Raw genomic sequence first — 17,961 nt, 5'->3', positions numbered from 1 at the left:
GATCTCATATACCTGGAAGCTTACGGCAATTGTCCTTTTGTGTCTGGCTTATTTCACTTGCAAAATTTTCTCAAGGTCCATCTATACCAGGTGTGAGAATTCCCTTCCTTTAAAAAAAAAAAAATTTAAATTCAATTAACTAACGTATAGTATATTGTTAGTTTCAGAGGTAGAGGTCAGTGATTCATCAGTCTTATATAACACCCAGTGCTCGTTACATCACGTGCCCTCCTAATGCCCATCGCCCAGTTACCCCACCCCCCATCCCCTCCCCTCCAGCAACCCTCAGTTTCCTATGATTAAGAGTCTCTTATGGTTTGTCTCCCTCTCTGATTTCTTCTTGTTTTATTTTTCCCTCCCTTCCCCTATGCTCTTCTGTTTTGTTTCTCAAATTCCACACGAGTGAAATCATGATAATTGTCTTTCTCTGATTGACTTATTTTGCTTAGCATAATACCCTCTAGTTCCATCCACCTTGTTGCAAATGGCAAGATTTCATTTTTTGATGGCTGAGTAGTATTCCATTGTGTGCATATATATATATACCATATCTTCTTTATCCATTCATCTGTTGTTGGACATCTGGGCTCTTTCTATAGTTTGGCTATTGTGGACATTGCTGCTATAAACATTCGGTGCAGGTGCCCCTTCTGAATTCCCTTCCTTTTTAAGGAATATCCGAATGATATTCCATTGCCTGTATAGACTTTTATTTAGTCATTTATCAGATATTCATTTATTCATTCACAAACATAGTCACTGAATGCCGCCTCTGAGCTGGGAGGAGCAGAGATGAACAGGCCCCTTCTTGGGCCCGCACAAGGCTTATAGGCGAGTCCTCCTTACTTGTCCATCTCTCTGTCATCCTTCTGTCTGTACCCACCCCCGGCTCCCAATTCCTAGCCTCCATATTCACACGCCCCTTCTCCATGATGATGCTGTCCCCCAATCATTCACATCTTTGTTTCGATGTTGTGTTTTTGAAACCTCATTGATCTCTTCAATTACAAAAGTGATAAATAATAAAATATTCAATCATTATAGAAGTAATTAAATTACAAGTAAAGTGTTCCTTCATTCACTCCCTACCCCCAGTTCCTCCCACAAAATAACTGTTATTAACAGTTTGGTGTGTTCCCTTCCAGGCCCAAGCATTTTTTTTAAGATCTTACTTATTGGGGCGCCTGGGTGGCTCAGTCCGTTAAGCGTCTGCCTTCTGCTCGGGTCATGATCTCGGGGTCCTGTGATCAAGGCCCACATTGGAGTCTGCTCAGCGGGGAGTCTGCTTCTCCCTCTGCCCCTCCCCCGCCACTCGCACTCTCTCAAATAAATAAGATCTTTTAAAAAAGAGAGAGAGACCGAGACCACAAGTGAGGGGAGGGGCACAGGGAGAGGGACAAACAGACTCCCCGCTCAGTGGGGAGCCAGACGTGGGGCTCCATCCCAGGACCCTGGGATCATGACCTGAGCTGAAGGCAGCCACTTAACCAACTGAGCCACCCAGGCGCCCCTAGGCATTTTTTCCCTAGACATATACACATTCCAGATTCCATCTTAATCTTCAATAACCACAGTCCTGCTGTGTGTCTTGCCTTTTTTCTCTAAAGATAATTGTAGAAGCTAACATCTGTTGAGCACCCATTACATGTGAGACGTGTGATCTGCCTCATTTCATTGTGCCTTCACCACTCCTAGGAGGCAGACATACTTCATCTGTGGAACTTGAGGCTCAGTGAGCACAGGCTTATTACAGGGAGCAGTGGGGCTTGAGTCTAAACCTGGCAGTGTGCATCAGTAATGTTCCCCTGGTCATGACTCAGTTAAGAATCTCATCACTCTTCCTCATTTGCAAAGGGGATCTTCCAGTGCCAGAACCTAGAAATTGTCCTCATTCTTTTCAATAGCTGTAGAGTGCTTTATTGTTCAGACGAGGCCATATTTATTTCACCTTCTGATGGCCATTGGCTTGTTTCCAATTTTTCTCCATTACAAACTACACCACACTGAACACCCTGGTATACATATATCTCTGCTCCCTTGGTGAGTTTATCTAAGAGACATATATATAATTCTAGAAGTGAATATATGCATTTTAATATTGTTAAATGTTGCCAAATTACCCTCCAAGAAGGTGATCCTAATTTGTACTTCCACCAACAATATATGAGAATCCATCTTCCCACAGTTGTGCCCACACTGGTCATTACCAATATTTATTATTAATTTGATGGGTTATAATAGGATCTCATTGTTTTAACTTAGATTTCTTTATTAATGAGGGTGAGCCTTTTTACATAGCCTTATTGATCATATGCATTTCCTCTGTGAATTGCCCATTCATGTTCTCTGGCTATTTTGATTTGCTTGTCTGTCTTTCACTTACTGACTTGTAGGAACTCTGTTTATTATGGATACTATTATTGATGCACTGATTGATTTATTATGGGTTCTATATGTGCTATAAGTCTGTTTCTTCCAGCCTTTCATGCATTTTAAAACCCTGCCATATTTTTTCCACTTGCCTGCTGACCTGTGTATCCTCGAAGGTCATGCTTCTCATCGATATTGAGCTGGCTTACATGAATACCAATCATGAGGACTTCATAGGCTTTGCCAAGTGAGTGCTCCCTAGGCAGAGGAGGTGACACCTCCTGTGAGTGTGTGTGTGGGGGGGTGTAGGACCCAGGCCTGCTGGGTTAACCCTCTGGGTCTGGTGCCCACTGAGCTGTGGCATTGAAGCGAGGCCTCTTGAGAGAAGAAGTTCTGAGACTCTTCCCTCTTTCCCTGTTAGTGCTCAGCAGAGGAGCAACCAGATGAACAAGAAGAAGGCTTCAGGGAACCAGGTGAGTGAACCCCAGTGCCCCAGCCGGAGGGATGGAGGGTGCCGGATGGATGCCCAGCTCTGAGAGCCCCCTCCCCCGAGGGGAAGGGTCCCACGGGGGCCAGGGAGCCTGTCAGCTGCCAGCCACAAGCCTCCCACTCTGCCTCAGTGACCCTCTCTCCTCTCTCCCGATGCTTCTCGTGGTTGCTATGGTTACCTCTTTGCAGGATGAGATTCTGGTGAGTACCAGGACTGGGGCTCTTGGCTTATGTAGTGAAGGGGAGGAGGGGGCCCATTTGTAGCGGGATGCAAAGGGGGCAAAAGGGCACTCTTTGGCTTGAGCTGCTTGCACTCTCCAGCACATGGGTGTCCACATGTGCTCTCAGTCCAGAGGCAAGGCCTAGCCATTCACAGAGTCCCATCAGGCTGTCCATCAGCGCACATGAGCTTAGCATCTACTTCACGCAGAGGTAGACCATGCGGGCTGGGTGGGTGAGAATGGCTGGGAGGGGCCTGGCACGCCGTAGGTGCTCCTCAAATATCTGTTGGATGGATAGATGGATGGATGGATGGATGGATGGATGGATGGATGGATGGATGGATGGATGGTAGCTATCTCTACCAGAGAGTTGAGTAAAGAGATGAATGAGTGTCAAGAGATAAGTCCGTCCTCGCCCATTCTGTCCTTCAGATCTCTGATGAAACACCACTTCTCCTCCCCACCTGTGCACACAAGTCATAGCCCAGAGTTTTCCAGAGGCCGTAGTTTCTTTGTAACAATCTAGGTGTTTGTGTGATTATTGGCTTCATACCTATTTCCTTCTCAAGCCCCATGAGGGGAAGGGCTGGGTCTCTCTTGTCCATCAGCAAATTCTCAGCCCTACAGCCCAGTGCCTGGCACACAGTAGGTGCTCAAGAGAACAAAGACATTAATGAGTGTAATATCCCAGGGCAATTTGGTTCAGCAAACACTCGGTGGTGCCTACACTGGGCTGGCCCTAGACAGGAGTCAGACTCCGGTCCTGACCCCTGGAGACCTGAGCCTGCAGTCAGGACCCAGGCAGGGTGGGAGTTGGAGGGGCAGGCAGTTCCTGGTGCAGAGGCTGTGGAAGGGGGTTTGGCAGAGTGGGGGGTGGCCAAGGGAGGACGAAGGCTGCCAGTCGGGGCAGGGGGTAGCGGGTCTGCTCATCAGTCCCTGGGGTGTGGAGTGCCAGGTCCTGGCATTTGGACTCAGTTCCAAAGAGAGTGACAAGACACTGAGGGGATCCTCACTGGACCTGGACAGGGTGGGAGAGGGACCATGGGGCACCTGGCTATCGTGTTTCTGTGACTGGTGAAGGCAGCTACTCAGCTCCTGATCCACTATGTTACTTGGGTTCTCTGCAAGGTTCTGGGGGAAGCCAGAGGGTCAAGGAGGGCACCGGGGTGGGAAGTGGTTCGAGGGCCAGAAGCAGGCCTGACCGCAGAGGGCTTTCCCCAGGCTCCTTGGCTCTTCTCTGGATGCTTAGAGGAGCCAGGGAGGTCAGGGCTGGGGGAGGGAGCTCTTTCTGAATGGCCCACCACGGGGGTCTAGTTAGTGGCCTTGCCCTTGGAGTGGAATCTACAGGCCTGTCTGTGGTGATGGCTCAGAATGCTCTTGGGGACAGCTGCATCCTGCTGTGAAAACAGACCTTTGCCTGTTACTCTGGGCTCCCCAGGGAAGAAGGGGCCTGTTCAATTCATGCTCAGCCCTTCACCCTGCTCCCACTTCCTACCAGCCCACTCCTGTCCAGGCCCTGGGGCCAAAGACCCTTAGAACCCTACTGCCCTAGCATTCATGTGTTCATGCCACAAATATTTATTGATTACTTACTATCTGCCAAGCACACTGCAAGGTGCTGGGACATACCAGTGAACAAGAGAGTTCATAATTTAGCAAGACAGGCTGACATCAGCAGATAATCTTCCCTCTCTCTCTGTCTGTCACACACACTCACATAAACACACACACACACAATTTTGAAATCTCAGCCTTTGTCATAGAAGAAGACTTAAAGGAGTGATAAAAGACTATAAGACGATGATGGGGGTCCTGACTTATCCTGGGGGCCAGGGAGGGCCTGCCTCAGAATGGGACTTCTGAGCTGATACCCAGAGGGTGAGGAGGAATTTGGCAGACAGACAGGAGGGAAGTGCTTTCCAGGCAGGGAGAGCAGTGGCACATACAAAGTCCTTGAGGTCAGAAACAAGTCTTAGAATAAGGTGGATCTTAAGCCGCAAAGACATTCAGAATTGTCTTGCCCGGTTGGCCCCCTAAACTCTGCTTGCACACTTTTAGCAGTGGGGAGCTCATCCCCTGCCAAGGCTACCAGTCCTCTCCTCAGATGGCTCTGACTGTCAGATACACAGGCTGTTTATCCTGAGCTGGCCTCTGCCTTCCTCCATCTTCCGGTCTATTCACTTGTGGTTCAAACCACAGCAGGTCTGGCCCGCACCCTCCCTGCCCGGCCAGACCTCCAAGAGCTAGAGGAGGGGTGGGCTTTTGAGTGCCTCTCTCTGCCTACCCCATCCTCCACAGGGAGTCCTGGCCTCGTCCCACGGACCTCCTGCCCTCTCACCCTCCAGGTCATCCGGAAGGGCTGGCTGACCATCAACAATATTGGCATCATGAAGGGGGGTTCCAAGGAGTACTGGTTTGTGCTGACCGCGGAGAATCTGTCCTGGTACAAGGACGACGAGGTGAGTAACGGGCCGCGCTGGTCATCCAGGGCTTTGGCTGGTGGCCAGAGCCAGGCTCAGACACTACCAAGGGCTTGGAGTAGACCGGGCCGCCCAACAAACAGGGCTTTGCTTAAATCCCATCAAAGACCCTTGGGTGGAAGCGGGCCGCAAGGATCAGAGGCAGGCAATCCTGGGAGCTCATCCACGCTGGACAGAGAAGGTGGCATGGCAGGAGTGGGGAGCCTGGGGCCGAGCGCCCTGGAGAGGGTGGGCAGGGGTGTTGGGCGCCCCTCCCTGACCCCGCCAGCCCTGTGGCCTTCCTGTGTTCCGGCTCCAGGGTGTGCCGCCTCCCCCGTGGCCCCCACAGGCCTATGACACACACATATCCAGCTGCCAGACACCCTGTTAACCCCTGCACCCCAGTCCCCCAGACCCCAGCGGTGCAAGGGAGGCGCCCCAGGTGCCTCCAGGCCGAGGGGCCGGGAGTGATGGGGTCCTGCAGAGGCTCCACGCTAAACCCCTCCCTGCCCGCAGGGGCACGCAGAACCCCTGCTACCTCCCTCCCTCGCTGCCGGTCTCCTTTAAGAATGAGTCTATTTGGCTTCCACATCTGGATTCCAGAGGTGACCAGAGAGAATAGGGAGGGCTTGGGGTGGGGGGGACTTGTGGTAATGAACTCCAGCTGGCCACAGAGTGGGGGAGGGGACCTTCTTCCTGAGGAAGCTTTTGGAGGAGAGGGCGCTCTCAGTGGGGAAGTGGGGCTGGGGTGGGGGCTGTGATTTTGGTCTCTGAGCTCCCTCCTCGATCCCTGCCCCCTCCAAGTCACCCTGCGCAAGGCTCCCCCCGTCCCCATCTTGGGCTGGGCCCTCCGTCGTCACTGGCGGGGGCGCCAAGTCATCTGGACCTCATTACCCCAACCCTGGCCTCTCCCCGACCATGGGGCCCCTGGAAGGATGGAGTGTGAGGTGGCGTGACGCGGTGGGGGGGTCGCTTCCTGCTCTATTGCTCAGGCAGGCTGCCTAGACCCCTCATGGGCTGGGGTGCTGACTGCTGGTCCCAGAACTCCTGGTGCTCTTATGTGAGGGTCGTTATATGTTGGGCCAGGGGACAGTGGGACCTGGGGCTGAGGGCTACGCTGCAGGGAAATGTATCCAAGAGGGGCCCCGTCCTCGTGTGGCGGGGTCTTTTTGAGCTCTGTGTGTACATTTGAGTCGGGTCGTGTGGGGGGCGCGGTGGGGGTGGGCAGTGAGTGCCGGGAGGTGGGGTGTGTGAGGCTGACGGGTGGTGTTGGGGGGGGCGTTGGAGGAGAGGGTTTGGGGCATAAGCATCCAGGTGTGGTTGGGGAAGACTGTGTGTGCCTGAGGTATGACTCCCAGGCGTGTGCCTGTGCCCAGTGTGGAAATGAAGGGGTATGTATGCGGCAAATGGGCTTGAGGAGGGAGAATGTGCCTGTGGAACACCTGAGAATATGTGCTCGCCATGGAAGAATGGGAGAGAGCCGGTGTTCCACTGTGAGGGTGCATGTGGGTGCCCCTGAGATGTGCGAGTGTGCTTGGGGCACGAACGTGTGACTTGAGTTTGGGTGTGGGAATGTATGTGTCTGAGTTGTGGGGGTGTGCGTGTCAAGTTGTGTGTGTGTGTGTGTGTGTGTGTGTGTGTCGGATGTGAGTGGATTTTTGCACTACCAGCTTGCGGACATGGAGGTGGTCTGGGCTGCAGGGAGGAGGATCTGGCCCGCTCTCTCCCCAGCCGCCAGCCCTCTGGTCTTTGGGACTTGGGTGGCCCTCTGGGCAGACAGGCGGCTGTCCATATCCCCAGTCCTCATTGCCCCCCGCATCTTCGCAGGCTTCCTCCGCCGCCCCTCAGCACCCCCATCCCGTCTCAACAGCAGGGTGCCCCTTTTCCCTCTGCACCTCCTCCCAGCACCCCCCCCCCGTGCCTCCACCCCCAGCCCCCTGCCCCGTCTCCGGGTTCCGGTTCTGGGATGGCGGGTGGGGGTCGGTCCAGCTCTCCAGCGGCGGCGCCGAGGGTCTAACCCAGCCCAGCCTAACCAATGTGCAGACTACTGTACAATTTGGGAGTCCTGAACAGATAGTCTAAACACTGGGTAGACGGAGTGGAGGTGTCCTCTGGTCCATCCAGGCAGCAGTGTCTGTCCGTCGGGTGGGAGCTTCGGCCCCATGTCCTGGAGATCCAAGGCCCCCCAGCCCCAGCCCAGGCAGCCCGTGGTCCCCTCTCTGCTCCTGACTCCCCTTCTGCCTCCTTTGACGTGGCAGGGGTGAGCGGGAGCTGTGGCTGGGAAGGAGGGGCCTGGGGAGGGGGCCGGCCAGCAGGAAGGGAGGAGTGGGGGGAGGAGGCCGCTCCTACCTAGAGTCCAACCCCGGAGCGCAGGGCGGGTGGTGGCGGGGCCTCCCTCGAATGCTTCCAGATGTTCCCTGGCCGCGTGTGCAACTTCCTCCTCTCCTCCCCCAGCCGCCCTCTGGGACTCCCAGCCACCCGCCTGGCATAAAGAAGGCTTTATGTGGCCGGACGGGCCAGGCGGGTGTGGGGGGCAGAAGGAGGTGGGCAGGACGGCGCCAGGACTGGGGAGCAGGGTCCTCCTCAACCCAGTCCCCTCCCAACCCCTCCCCCCCGCCCCGACCTGAGATCCTGAATGAGGCTCATACCCAAGCCCTGAGTCCCTGAGATCCACACAGACATCCCCCGGCCACAGCATGGGTCCTGTGGTGTGGGCACGTGGGGTACCAGCAGCAGAAACCCTCCTCCGCCTCCCAGAGCCCCAACCCGGAGTACCTCCTCTGCCGATCCCTGAGCCTCCCTTGAACATAGCAGCCTACAGACGAATGTCGGCCCACAGCAGACATACACAAGTGTGCACATAGGCCTGGCACCCACATGCCCATCCACAGATACACATTACTCCTCCCAGACGACTACAGATAAACCAAACGTGTTCAGCCCATGCAACAAACCATCTGCGTGGAAACATGCATGCCCACAGAGTGCCCCCCAGGCACGCTCCATGCAAACACAGATGTTTACAGCTGCCACACACACCTACGGGAGCGTGCACACATCCGCCTTGACCCCCAGACATGCTCACACGGACCCACGGCCATGCTGCGCACCTCCTCACACAGACGCGCGGGCGCACGTACACAATGGTCACAGGGCGCGTGCTCTGGCTGGCGTGTGTTTGCACAAGCACACAACTACACACATGTTGCACACACAGACGTACCATCTCCAGGCTTGTGCTGTGCGCCTGATTGCTAACATATGGGCGGCTGGCGTGGGGGAGGGGGGTGGCGTGGGCTGAGCCAGCCCTTTGAAGCTGCTGGGGCTGGTGGCCCCCCTTGTCTGTCTCCATAGTCAGGAAATGAAGTCAGCAGCTTAGCCAAAGCCGGTCCCCGTTGGCCAGGCTCGGGGCGAGAGAGGCTTGAGTGCGGGGTCCCTGGCTGGGGCTGGCCTGGACGGCAGCCAGGGCTTGCTTGGGGTGGGGCTGGGAGCCACCCTCGGTCTCGCCACCCTGCGCTCTTGGGCTCTGGCATGTATGCAGAGGTGGTGGGGATGGCTTGAGTGCCATTGGGAACCAGAGGCGCCTGGCAGGCCCAGGGCTCCATGGCAGGCTCTCTTCAGATGGCACCTTGTTGTGCATGGCACGCAGGTGCCCCCACAGTCCAGGGCCGCTCTGGGGCTCCACAGCCCCAGCACCCCCACCCCGCCCCACCGCCCGGAATGCTCTTAGGTTGTGAGGCAGAGCAGGGAAGAGTGTGACCTCGCCCATCACTCCCACCTCTATCCACAGGAGAAAGAGAAGAAATACATGCTCTCCGTGGACAACCTGAAGCTACGGGACGTGGAGAAAGGTTTCATGTCAAGCAAGCACATCTTTGCCCTCTTTAACACTGAGCAGAGGTGGGTCCCCAGACTGGAGCCCCAAACCACCCTCACTGAGCCGAAAGGAGAGGGACTTGCCCCAAGCCCCACAGCAAGTCATTCCTTTGACAAATATTTAGACAGTCACTTGGTGAGCACCTGCTCTGCATAAGACATTCTGCCAGGCCCAGGGGGACAAGGAAGAGCCCATCAGGCCCGATCCCCTTCTTGTTGCTCAGTGTCCAGTGGGGTCGGTGATGGTACCGGGCCTCTCACCTCCCAAGCCAGGGCTGACTCCTGTGGGCTTCCCCTTACTCGAGATGAGGGGTGAGTAGAGCTGCCATCAGGGAGGTCCCCAGGCAGCGAGGGGGAGCCAATGGGGGCTGCATGGTCAGGGATACCCCTCTTATGAGGGCTCATCCCCGCCCCCTCTTTTTTAGTCCCTTTCTTTCTTTTTTTTTTTTTTAAGATTTTATTTATTTGCGAGAGAGAGAATGAGAGGCAGAGAGCATGAGAGGGAGGAGGGTCAGAGGGAGAAGCAGACTCCCTGCTGAGCAGGGAGCCCGATGCGGGACTCGATCCCAGGACTCCAGGATCATGACCTGAGCCGAAGGCAGTCGCTTAACCAACTGAGCCACCCAGGTGCCCTAGTCCCTTTCTAGTAGAGCATTTTACTGCTAATTTCACTGAATCCTCAAAATGACCCAGGGAGGCAGGATTTGTTTTATTAACCCATCTTCCAGGCGAGGAAACGGAAGCTTGGAAGGGGAGGGGACTTGCCCAGGGTTGCACAGCTGGGAAATGAGAAAGCCAGGCCTGGACCCCAGACGTGATGCCCCCAATCCGTGCGTGCCCTTCACCACCTGCATGAATGGGTTTCATGCCTTCTCCGCTCACCGCCTGCCCCATCTTGCAGGAATGTCTACAAGGATTATCGGCAGCTGGAACTGGCCTGTGAGACACAGGAGGAGGTGGATAGCTGGAAGGCCTCCTTCCTGAGGGCTGGCGTGTATCCTGAGCGTGTTGGGGTGAGTGGCGGGGGAGGGGGGAGCAAGCTACTTCCCACAGGGGGCCCAGGGTCACCATCCTCAGTGATATCAAGTCATGTCACGTTTCTGAGCCCTTATGCGGCTCAGAACTAGCGCGGATCCTCCCCCTACTCTGGGATCAGAGTGAAGCCTTCCTCCTGTCCTTTGTGACCCTCCTCTGCCGCAGATGGCATTTCCTGCATCCCTTTCGCATCGTGGTGGCTTTCTGTGGCCACCTTCACTTTCCTCCTCTCTTTCACTGTGGGGATGTCTCGAGTTACCTTAGAGCTGGGGTAGAGTGCCCTGGGTTCATTCGCCTTCTCCTTTGTGTGTCTGCTTGGGCCGTGCTTGCTGGTGGCGGCGACGGCGGCGGCAAGGCTGGTGTCGTGACCTCTATGGCTTTGGTGTGGGCCTCCCAGGACAAGGAGAAAGTGAGTGTGCCCCTCCCTCGCCTTCTGCCAGGTGTCTCCAGACTAGCGGCAGCTCTGGCCAGGTCTTTAGCATCAGGAAGGGACCTCGGAAGTTCTTTCCTAATTGATGGACTGGGAAACTGAGGCAAATTCTAGGCACTAGACTGAGAGCCAAGATAAGGCTGAATGAGGGTCTGGGGTCCTAAGAGGCACTGGGGTGGGCAGAGTGCAGATGCGGAGTGTTTGGGGGAGCTGGTGTCTGTTCTCTGTATGGCAGTGTTCCAGGCACCCTTGGAGGGGCCGAGACCCTGGGGGTGCCTGGAACCTGGCTGCGAGGGCCCAGCCACCCTGATGCCCTCTATTCTCAACGGCAGGCCAGCGAGACTGAGGAGAACGGCTCAGACAGCTTCATGCACTCCATGGACCCGCAGCTAGAGCGGCAGGTGGAGACCATCCGGAACCTGGTGGACTCATACATGGCCATCGTAAACAAGACCGTGCGGGACCTCATGCCGAAGACCATCATGCACCTCATGATCAACAATGTGGGTGCAACCCTTCATGGGCGGAGGGTGCTCTTGGGGGACCAGGGAGGCAGCGACCAGGTTGGCCTGGGGGAGGCATAGCCCAGTCCCTTGGGATCAGGTCTAGCGAGGTAAGTATAGGTCCACACGAGAGCTGTCCAGAAGAAATATAATGTGAGCTTTGTATATTGTATTGTAGAGTCACATACCCAAGTTGTTCCAAACATGCTTAAATGTTTCCCAAAAGGAACTAGGAATCACATCTTTTGAGAACCCCCGGGCCATGTTTTGAAATGCACGCCCCGCAGAATCACTACCATCCATGGCTTAATGAAAAGGCATGGCCCCCAGAGAATTAGAACTATGTTTGAATCCTGGATTTGCCACAAATTCTGTTTGACTTTCAGTCAAACTATCCTCTCGGAGTCTCTGTTTGCCTATATGTAAAAATACGGATAATAGAGGGACTATAAAGTGCAGAACAACACAGTGCCTGGCACAGAGTAGGTGCTCAATATATATTTGAACAACAGATAAGTGAGACACAGGCCTATGGCCTAAGTCTCAGTGCCTCTCCATGAATATCCCAGGACCAGCACCTGCGGAGTATAAGGAGCACATTAACCCACCGCCTACACACAGAGACTCACATTTCACCCAATCCAAGCACGCATTCACACCTGTTACTCAAGGTCAGAAAATTTTAAACTGTCATCTCCCTTATTTTGGTCCCATGGAGTATGCAAGTCCTTGGAAAGGATGTAACTAACCTCCCCATTTTATAGATGGGGAACCTGAGGCTGAGACACAGCTGAGTAACTAGGTGTCCCGGTTGCATGGTGGGCCCCGAGTGCCTTCCCACATCCATGACCTTGGACAGGTCACTTTTCCCCTCTGGACCATCTGAGAAAAGGGCAAGGAGGGAGACGGGGAAGCAGGGGAGATCTCCAAGGTCGCAAGGCTTTGCGGTGGCAAAGCCAGGACCCCCGAGCTCCCAGTCCAGCGTACAGTCCCACGGGGGTTCAGAGTGGTACAGGCGTCAGGTCCCAGCCCGTCCTTCTGTCCGCGCGCCCGCAGACGAAGGAATTCATCTTCTCGGAGCTGCTGGCCAACCTGTACTCGTGCGGGGACCAGAACACGCTGATGGAGGAGTCGGCGGAGCAGGCGCAGCGGCGCGACGAGATGCTGCGCATGTACCACGCACTGAAGGAGGCGCTCAGCATCATCGGCGATATCAACACGACCACTGTCAGCACGCCCATGCCCCCGCCCGTGGACGACTCCTGGCTGCAGGTGCAGAGCGTACCGGCCGGACGCAGGTACCAGGGCCGGCCCCCACGGCCCCAAAGCCCCCCAGCCCGGGGCCCGCGGGAGGAGGGCCGGGACCGGGCAGTGGCGCGCCCGCGTCACCGGAACGGCTCCCACCTGGAGCAGGGGGCGGGGCTTAGAAGTGGGCGGGGCTTATTGCGGGGCGGGGCTTGCCGTGGAGCGCTGGCTGCGGGGCTGGGTGGAGCTGGAACTTTGGAGCCACCGGAGGCGGGGCTTAAACTCCGGGAACAAGTAGGGCGCGGCGGGGCGGGGCTTCCGCGCATGGGCGTGACCGGCGCTGGGCTGGGGCGGGGCCTCAAGGTAGGGCGGAGCTGCTCATCTCTTCCCCTCCTTGTCTTCCGCGCCCTGTCGCCCGCAGGTCACCCACGTCCAGCCCCACGCCGCAGCGCCGAGCCCCCGCCGTGCCCCCAGCCCGGCCCGGGTCGCGGGGCCCTGCTCCTGGGCCTCCGCCTGCTGGGTCCGCCCTGGGGGGGGGCGCCCCCCGTGCCCTCCAGGCCGGGGGCTTCCCCTGACCCCTTCGGCCCTCCCCCACAGGTGCCCTCGCGCCCCAACCGCGCCCCGCCCGGGGTCCCCAGGTGAGTAGGGGTTGAATACGGTGGGAGAGACCGCCGGGCGGGCGTAGCCGGGAGAGAGGTGTGGCCAGAGCCGGCCCTCTCCATCCAGGGCGCTCGGACGTGGGTGCCGGAGCCACCGGACATGTGGCCGAGGGCTGGCGGAGCCTGCGCCCTAGGGAGCTCTGAGTCCCGGAGGTGGTCCTTTCTGGGGAGGGGGCTGTGGGACTCATCCCACCTGCCCCCTTCTTTTCAGCACTTGCATGGCGCTTCCCTCCCTTTTCACTTCTCTCTCCCACACGTTGCATTCCTCCTCCTTTCTCCTCGCTCTCCTCCGTTCTCCATTCCGTCCTCAACTTCTCTCTCCCAGCCCCTAGTGACCTACCTCAGGTCTGGGCATCTCGGAACCCAGATCCTCTCCAGATGTGGGGTTTTTCACTTACAGGGCTACTCTGAGTCCTGACTCTTTGAGCTGTCCCAGGGGGTGTCTGGCCTCTGGCCCACAGGAACAGAGGCCAGGCTGTGACTGACCGGCAAGGTGTGTGATGTGTGTGTGGGCGTGCACACGAGTGTGAGTGTAAGAATGGCATCCAGGCACGGGCTAGGACACGGAGCAGCTGGGAAAGGGGGCTGGGAGCCATGGGGCGGTCTAATGGCTTTCTTCTTTGGCCCTGCCTCTGGCGCTACCTGGCCTGGACCAACATGGTGGGTGTTGGGGCAGGAGTGGGTGAAGGCTGCCCCGTTCCCAGAGATTTCCAAGGAAAAGGCTTCTACTTCATCCCTTGAATTTGCCTTCTTGATTCATGACCCTTTTTCAAGGAAGCTCATTCTGATATCTCAGTCCTGTTTCCATTGGCCACGTTCCTTGAGGAAGAACACATCAGACCAATAGCATCCGCCTGTGTTTCCAGATGGCTGGAGGGTAGGGCCTAGCCTTCGTGGGTCTAGCCCCCATGAGCCCCAAACGAAGCAGAGATGGGACTTGCTTCCACGGTGATCTGATGACCAAAGCAGATGGGGTAAAGCAGGCAGCGTGGTATTGGTCAAGAGCGCTGGATTGGAGTCCAGAGGTCCTGGTTCATCCTGGGCTTTAGGCAAGTCACTTTCCCTTCCAGGGCCTCAGTTTCCCTTCTACCACATGATATTTAACATTCTGCCTTTCTCCCAGGGCTGGTGTGAGGATCAAGGGAGACAGTGACTGTAGGTAGAGAAGCCGCATGAATTGCAAATTTGGCTATAGGAGCATTTTGCTAACTTCCCTTCTGAGTTCAGATTCTTAAGGGTATTTGACATGCCCAGGTCTGCGCTGAGGGGTGACATATGGGAAGAGGAAGATTTGGCACCTGCTCTAACTCCAGTCTTGCTAACACACGGAAAACACTTGGCAAGTCACGGCCCTGCCTGGGAGGAAGAGAATAGTCTGGGAAGCTTCAAGACAGATTGACCTGGGGGCGGTCTGGGGGCTGATTGAGATAAGACTCAGGTGATGAGGAGTCAGGGACACCTGGGTTGGTGCGGGCGAAGGTTTAGTGTGGGATGCATTGAGGAGAGCCGCTGGCCAGAGAAGAGTGCAGATAGAAGGAGGAAGAATAAGAAAAGTTTGCCCTGGGTACGGTGGGGCAGGCTGCAGAACCTTAAAAGTTCACAGAAGAGTTTGTCTTCTTGGGACTCAATGCTGTGGGGACTAGGGAGCCATGGAAGGTTCTCGGGCAGAGAAATGGCAGCTGGACCCTAAGAAAGCAAGATCAGTCCCATATGGAGCACTGCAGGTGGCCCTCTGAGCACGCCAGGCACGAGTGTGCAGGGAGCTGGTGCAAATGCCTCCTGTGTATGGGCGAGCTTCTGTGTTGTGACTCAGCCCACGCGTGTGCTTCAGTGTGCCGAGTGGCTGCATGCCCCACGTCCGTGCTGCACGTGCCGGCCAGTGAGGGCGCTGGGCAGTGGGAGGCGGGGGAGGTGTATGCGTGTTGTTTGCGGGCATGTGTGTCACCGTGTGCATGCAGGGCCGTGGGGCCTCCCAGCATGTGTGTGCACGCCCGGGCGTGTGCGTGTGCGTGCCCCCCCCCCCAGGCCTGCCCCGTCCGTGCGTGTGAACTGCCATGTTGATTTGGTGCTGTCTTTCAGAATCACTATCAGTGACCCCTGAGGAGCGTCAGCCACGGTAGGTGCATACGGGCCTCTCTGCCTGCTGCATGAACGGTGTGTCTGCCCCCCCGCCCCCCGCTGCACCAGCTCCACATGGGGGGGCGCACCTGGGACCTCAGAGCCAGGCTCCCCTCCCTCTCCCTTCTGCAGCTCCAGACTTATTCTTTCCTCTTTCTGTCCTCGCTGCCAGCTGGCTCTCTCACCTCCCTCTCAGCGAGCCTCGGGACTCAGTGCCACTGCTCAGGACCTCCAGGGCTGAGCCTGGGGAGTTCCTGGGACAGGCTCCGCGCCCAGGCTCTCAGGAGCCGGCAGAGAGGGCAGAGAGCTCATGGTTGATGGTGTAGAAGCAGGAACTCGGAAGGGGTTGTGCGTGGGGCCGGACTCAGCCAGAGGCCTTGGAACTTGGTCCCGGGGGTGCCACACTGTCTCCCCAGTCTGAGCCGTGTTGTTGGGGCAGGGCAGCCAGCACCCAGCTCAGGGGCCAGAGCCCTGGTAGGCCCCGCGTCCTCTAGCGGGTCAGCCGTGGGGCGGCCATCCGGGGCGAAGGCTCTGGCGGGGTGCTGCTTTCTGAAAGCTGGAGGGCCCTGTCCACAGCTCACAGGCGAGGCAGGGTCACGGAGGCCATCTCCCTCCCTCCTTGGTATTGTCATGCCTGTGGAGGCACGACAAATGACAGCGTCCTCGGCCCCAGATGAAGCGCCATAGCCAGCCCACAGGCTCATGGCCCTGGGGCCTGGTGCTCCTGGGGTGACCTACGCTTTTCAGCCAAGGGGACCACAGTGTCCACCGACCTAGGCAAGTCAGCTTCTCTGGGTCCCACCTTGGCTGGGCCGCACAGTCACCCAGCGACCCGCCTGCCACTCTGTCCCTGCCGCTGACTCTTGCTCTTCTGCTTTTCCCCAGCAGGAAGGGCCCAGCCTCACCTACGCGACCTGTGGTCCCCCGACCAGCTGAGGCTCCCCTCTTAGACTTATAAGCCTGTGGCCGCTGGTATCCGGCTTGCCTGACCTCCCCGCCTCCCCAGGGTCCCTTCTGAGGACTCCGGGCTTTCTGCCCGCCCAGAGGGGCCTCCAGTGCCCCCCCCCCTCCAGCCATCCTTTTAGCTTTGCCCTCCGGGTTCAAACAGTGTTCTTTCTCCTCCTGTCTCTCTCCGTGAGGACTGGTGACTGTGGCCTGGGGCTCATGGCCCCATACTCTGAGGCTAGGGGTGGCCCCGGGCCAGTACGTTGGAAGACAGGGCGGGCCGAGCATGTGCCTGGAGCTGTGGGTGCACTGCCTGGTGGTGTATGAGAGACCGGCGTGCGTGGCAGGGGGAGGGCCGTCCCGGCCTCCCTCCCCCAGACCCCTGGGAAGCTGTGGCCCCCACCCACCTCCAGTTCCTCCCACCTTCCCTCTCTCTCCCCTCCATTCCAGAACCCTCACCCACACCCTCAGCTTCGTCTTCTCCCCCTGCCAGCCCCCTCCTGCCCCGCCGGGCTTGGCTGCCCTTGCCTTACCACTTCTCTCCCTCCTTCTCTCCATTCTCTCTTTGCTTTCTCTCCAACTGCCAGCCGATCGGGTCAGGCAAGTCCATCCCGTCCTGAGAGCCCCAGGCCCCCCTTCGACCTCTAACCAGATCCCTCTATTCCTCGGAGACCTCCCTTTCCAAGCCTGCCTGGACGGCTGTTCTGTGACTTAACAGTGGCTCCCCAGCCCCAAAGCACCCCCCCTTCATCTGTGACTTAGTCTGTTGTAGTGGTGAGCTGACACATCCAGGCGTGATGTTGGTGAACACTTGTGCCCCTCCGTGGTATTGCTCCTGCCCCATTCTATAAATAACTATAAATACACACACACACACACACACACACACCACCCCTCACCCCCCGCCGGCCACCACAGCCTCGCCTCTAGTGTTGGGAATCCGTCACCATGCTGTCCTTGAGGAGTCTTGTGGCCCAACTACCAGGGAACACTGTCACCCTGACATCCCCCTCTCCAAAGTGTGCCACCTCTGACGAGCCTCCCTGTCCTGCCCGGCCTGTGGACAGCCACTTTTTCCATCCCTCCCCCGCTCGAGCCCCGGGGGCGCCGTCCTGGCAGCTGTGTGGCTCTCTACCACCGGGCTTGCTGTCTCTCGGCTGAGAATAAAACCCACTTCTGGACGATGGGAAACTGCCCTCTGCTGGCTTGTGTTCTTTGTGGAGTTCAGGGGAAGGGGAAGTCTTAAACACTGGGATGCAGGGGTGGGCAAGTGCTCAGGTGCTGTAAGGAGTGGCGGTAAAAGGCGCCATCCTTCGCAAGGCCTACTGGGAAAGCACCTGGGGGTTCATGGGTTCTCATCCTGGGAAGCCTGCTCTGCCCACTAGGGGGCAGGGGCACTGACTCGGCCTGGAGGGAGGATTGGGTGCTGGGACCCTGTTTTCCCTCCCCAGGATTAGATCAGGCTTCTGAGCCTCTGGGCCATTAGGACAGGAATGCCCCCTGAGAATTCCAGGGCAGGGCCCCTGGGATCCCCCAGGCTTCCCCCCAAGCAGCATGGGGGTGACAGGCCTGGCCCACCTCTAACAAGCTCTGCTCAGGCTCAGACACACT

General features: G+C 57.3%; 1 protein-coding gene across 1 annotated transcript in view; it reads left to right on the top strand.

The window, feature by feature from the left end:
* DNM1 (dynamin 1) overlaps nucleotides 1–17,544 on the top strand; it is a 43,858-nt gene extending 26,314 nt beyond the window's left edge. The window contains 12 exon segments of the mRNA XM_035015715.1: nucleotides 2,547–2,617; nucleotides 2,792–2,843; nucleotides 3,049–3,060; nucleotides 5,426–5,539; nucleotides 9,330–9,439; nucleotides 10,317–10,428; nucleotides 10,848–10,859; nucleotides 11,213–11,383; nucleotides 12,440–12,681; nucleotides 13,050–13,160; nucleotides 13,162–13,266; nucleotides 15,367–17,544. Of these exon segments, the coding sequence (XP_034871606.1) occupies nucleotides 2,547–2,617; nucleotides 2,792–2,843; nucleotides 3,049–3,060; nucleotides 5,426–5,539; nucleotides 9,330–9,439; nucleotides 10,317–10,428; nucleotides 10,848–10,859; nucleotides 11,213–11,383; nucleotides 12,440–12,681; nucleotides 13,050–13,160; nucleotides 13,162–13,266; nucleotides 15,367–15,388 (1,134 nt within the window). The 3' untranslated portion in view covers nucleotides 15,389–17,544.
* Nucleotides 17,545–17,961: the final 417 nt, after the last annotated feature.

Source organism: Mirounga leonina, unplaced genomic scaffold (genome assembly GCF_011800145.1).
Source record: "Mirounga leonina isolate KUSES-001 unplaced genomic scaffold, KU_Mleo_1.0 Mir_170, whole genome shotgun sequence".
Lineage (NCBI taxonomy): Eukaryota > Metazoa > Chordata > Mammalia > Carnivora > Phocidae > Mirounga > Mirounga leonina.
Note: the sequence above shows the minus strand (reverse complement) of the source record. Positions and strands in the feature narration are given on the sequence as shown.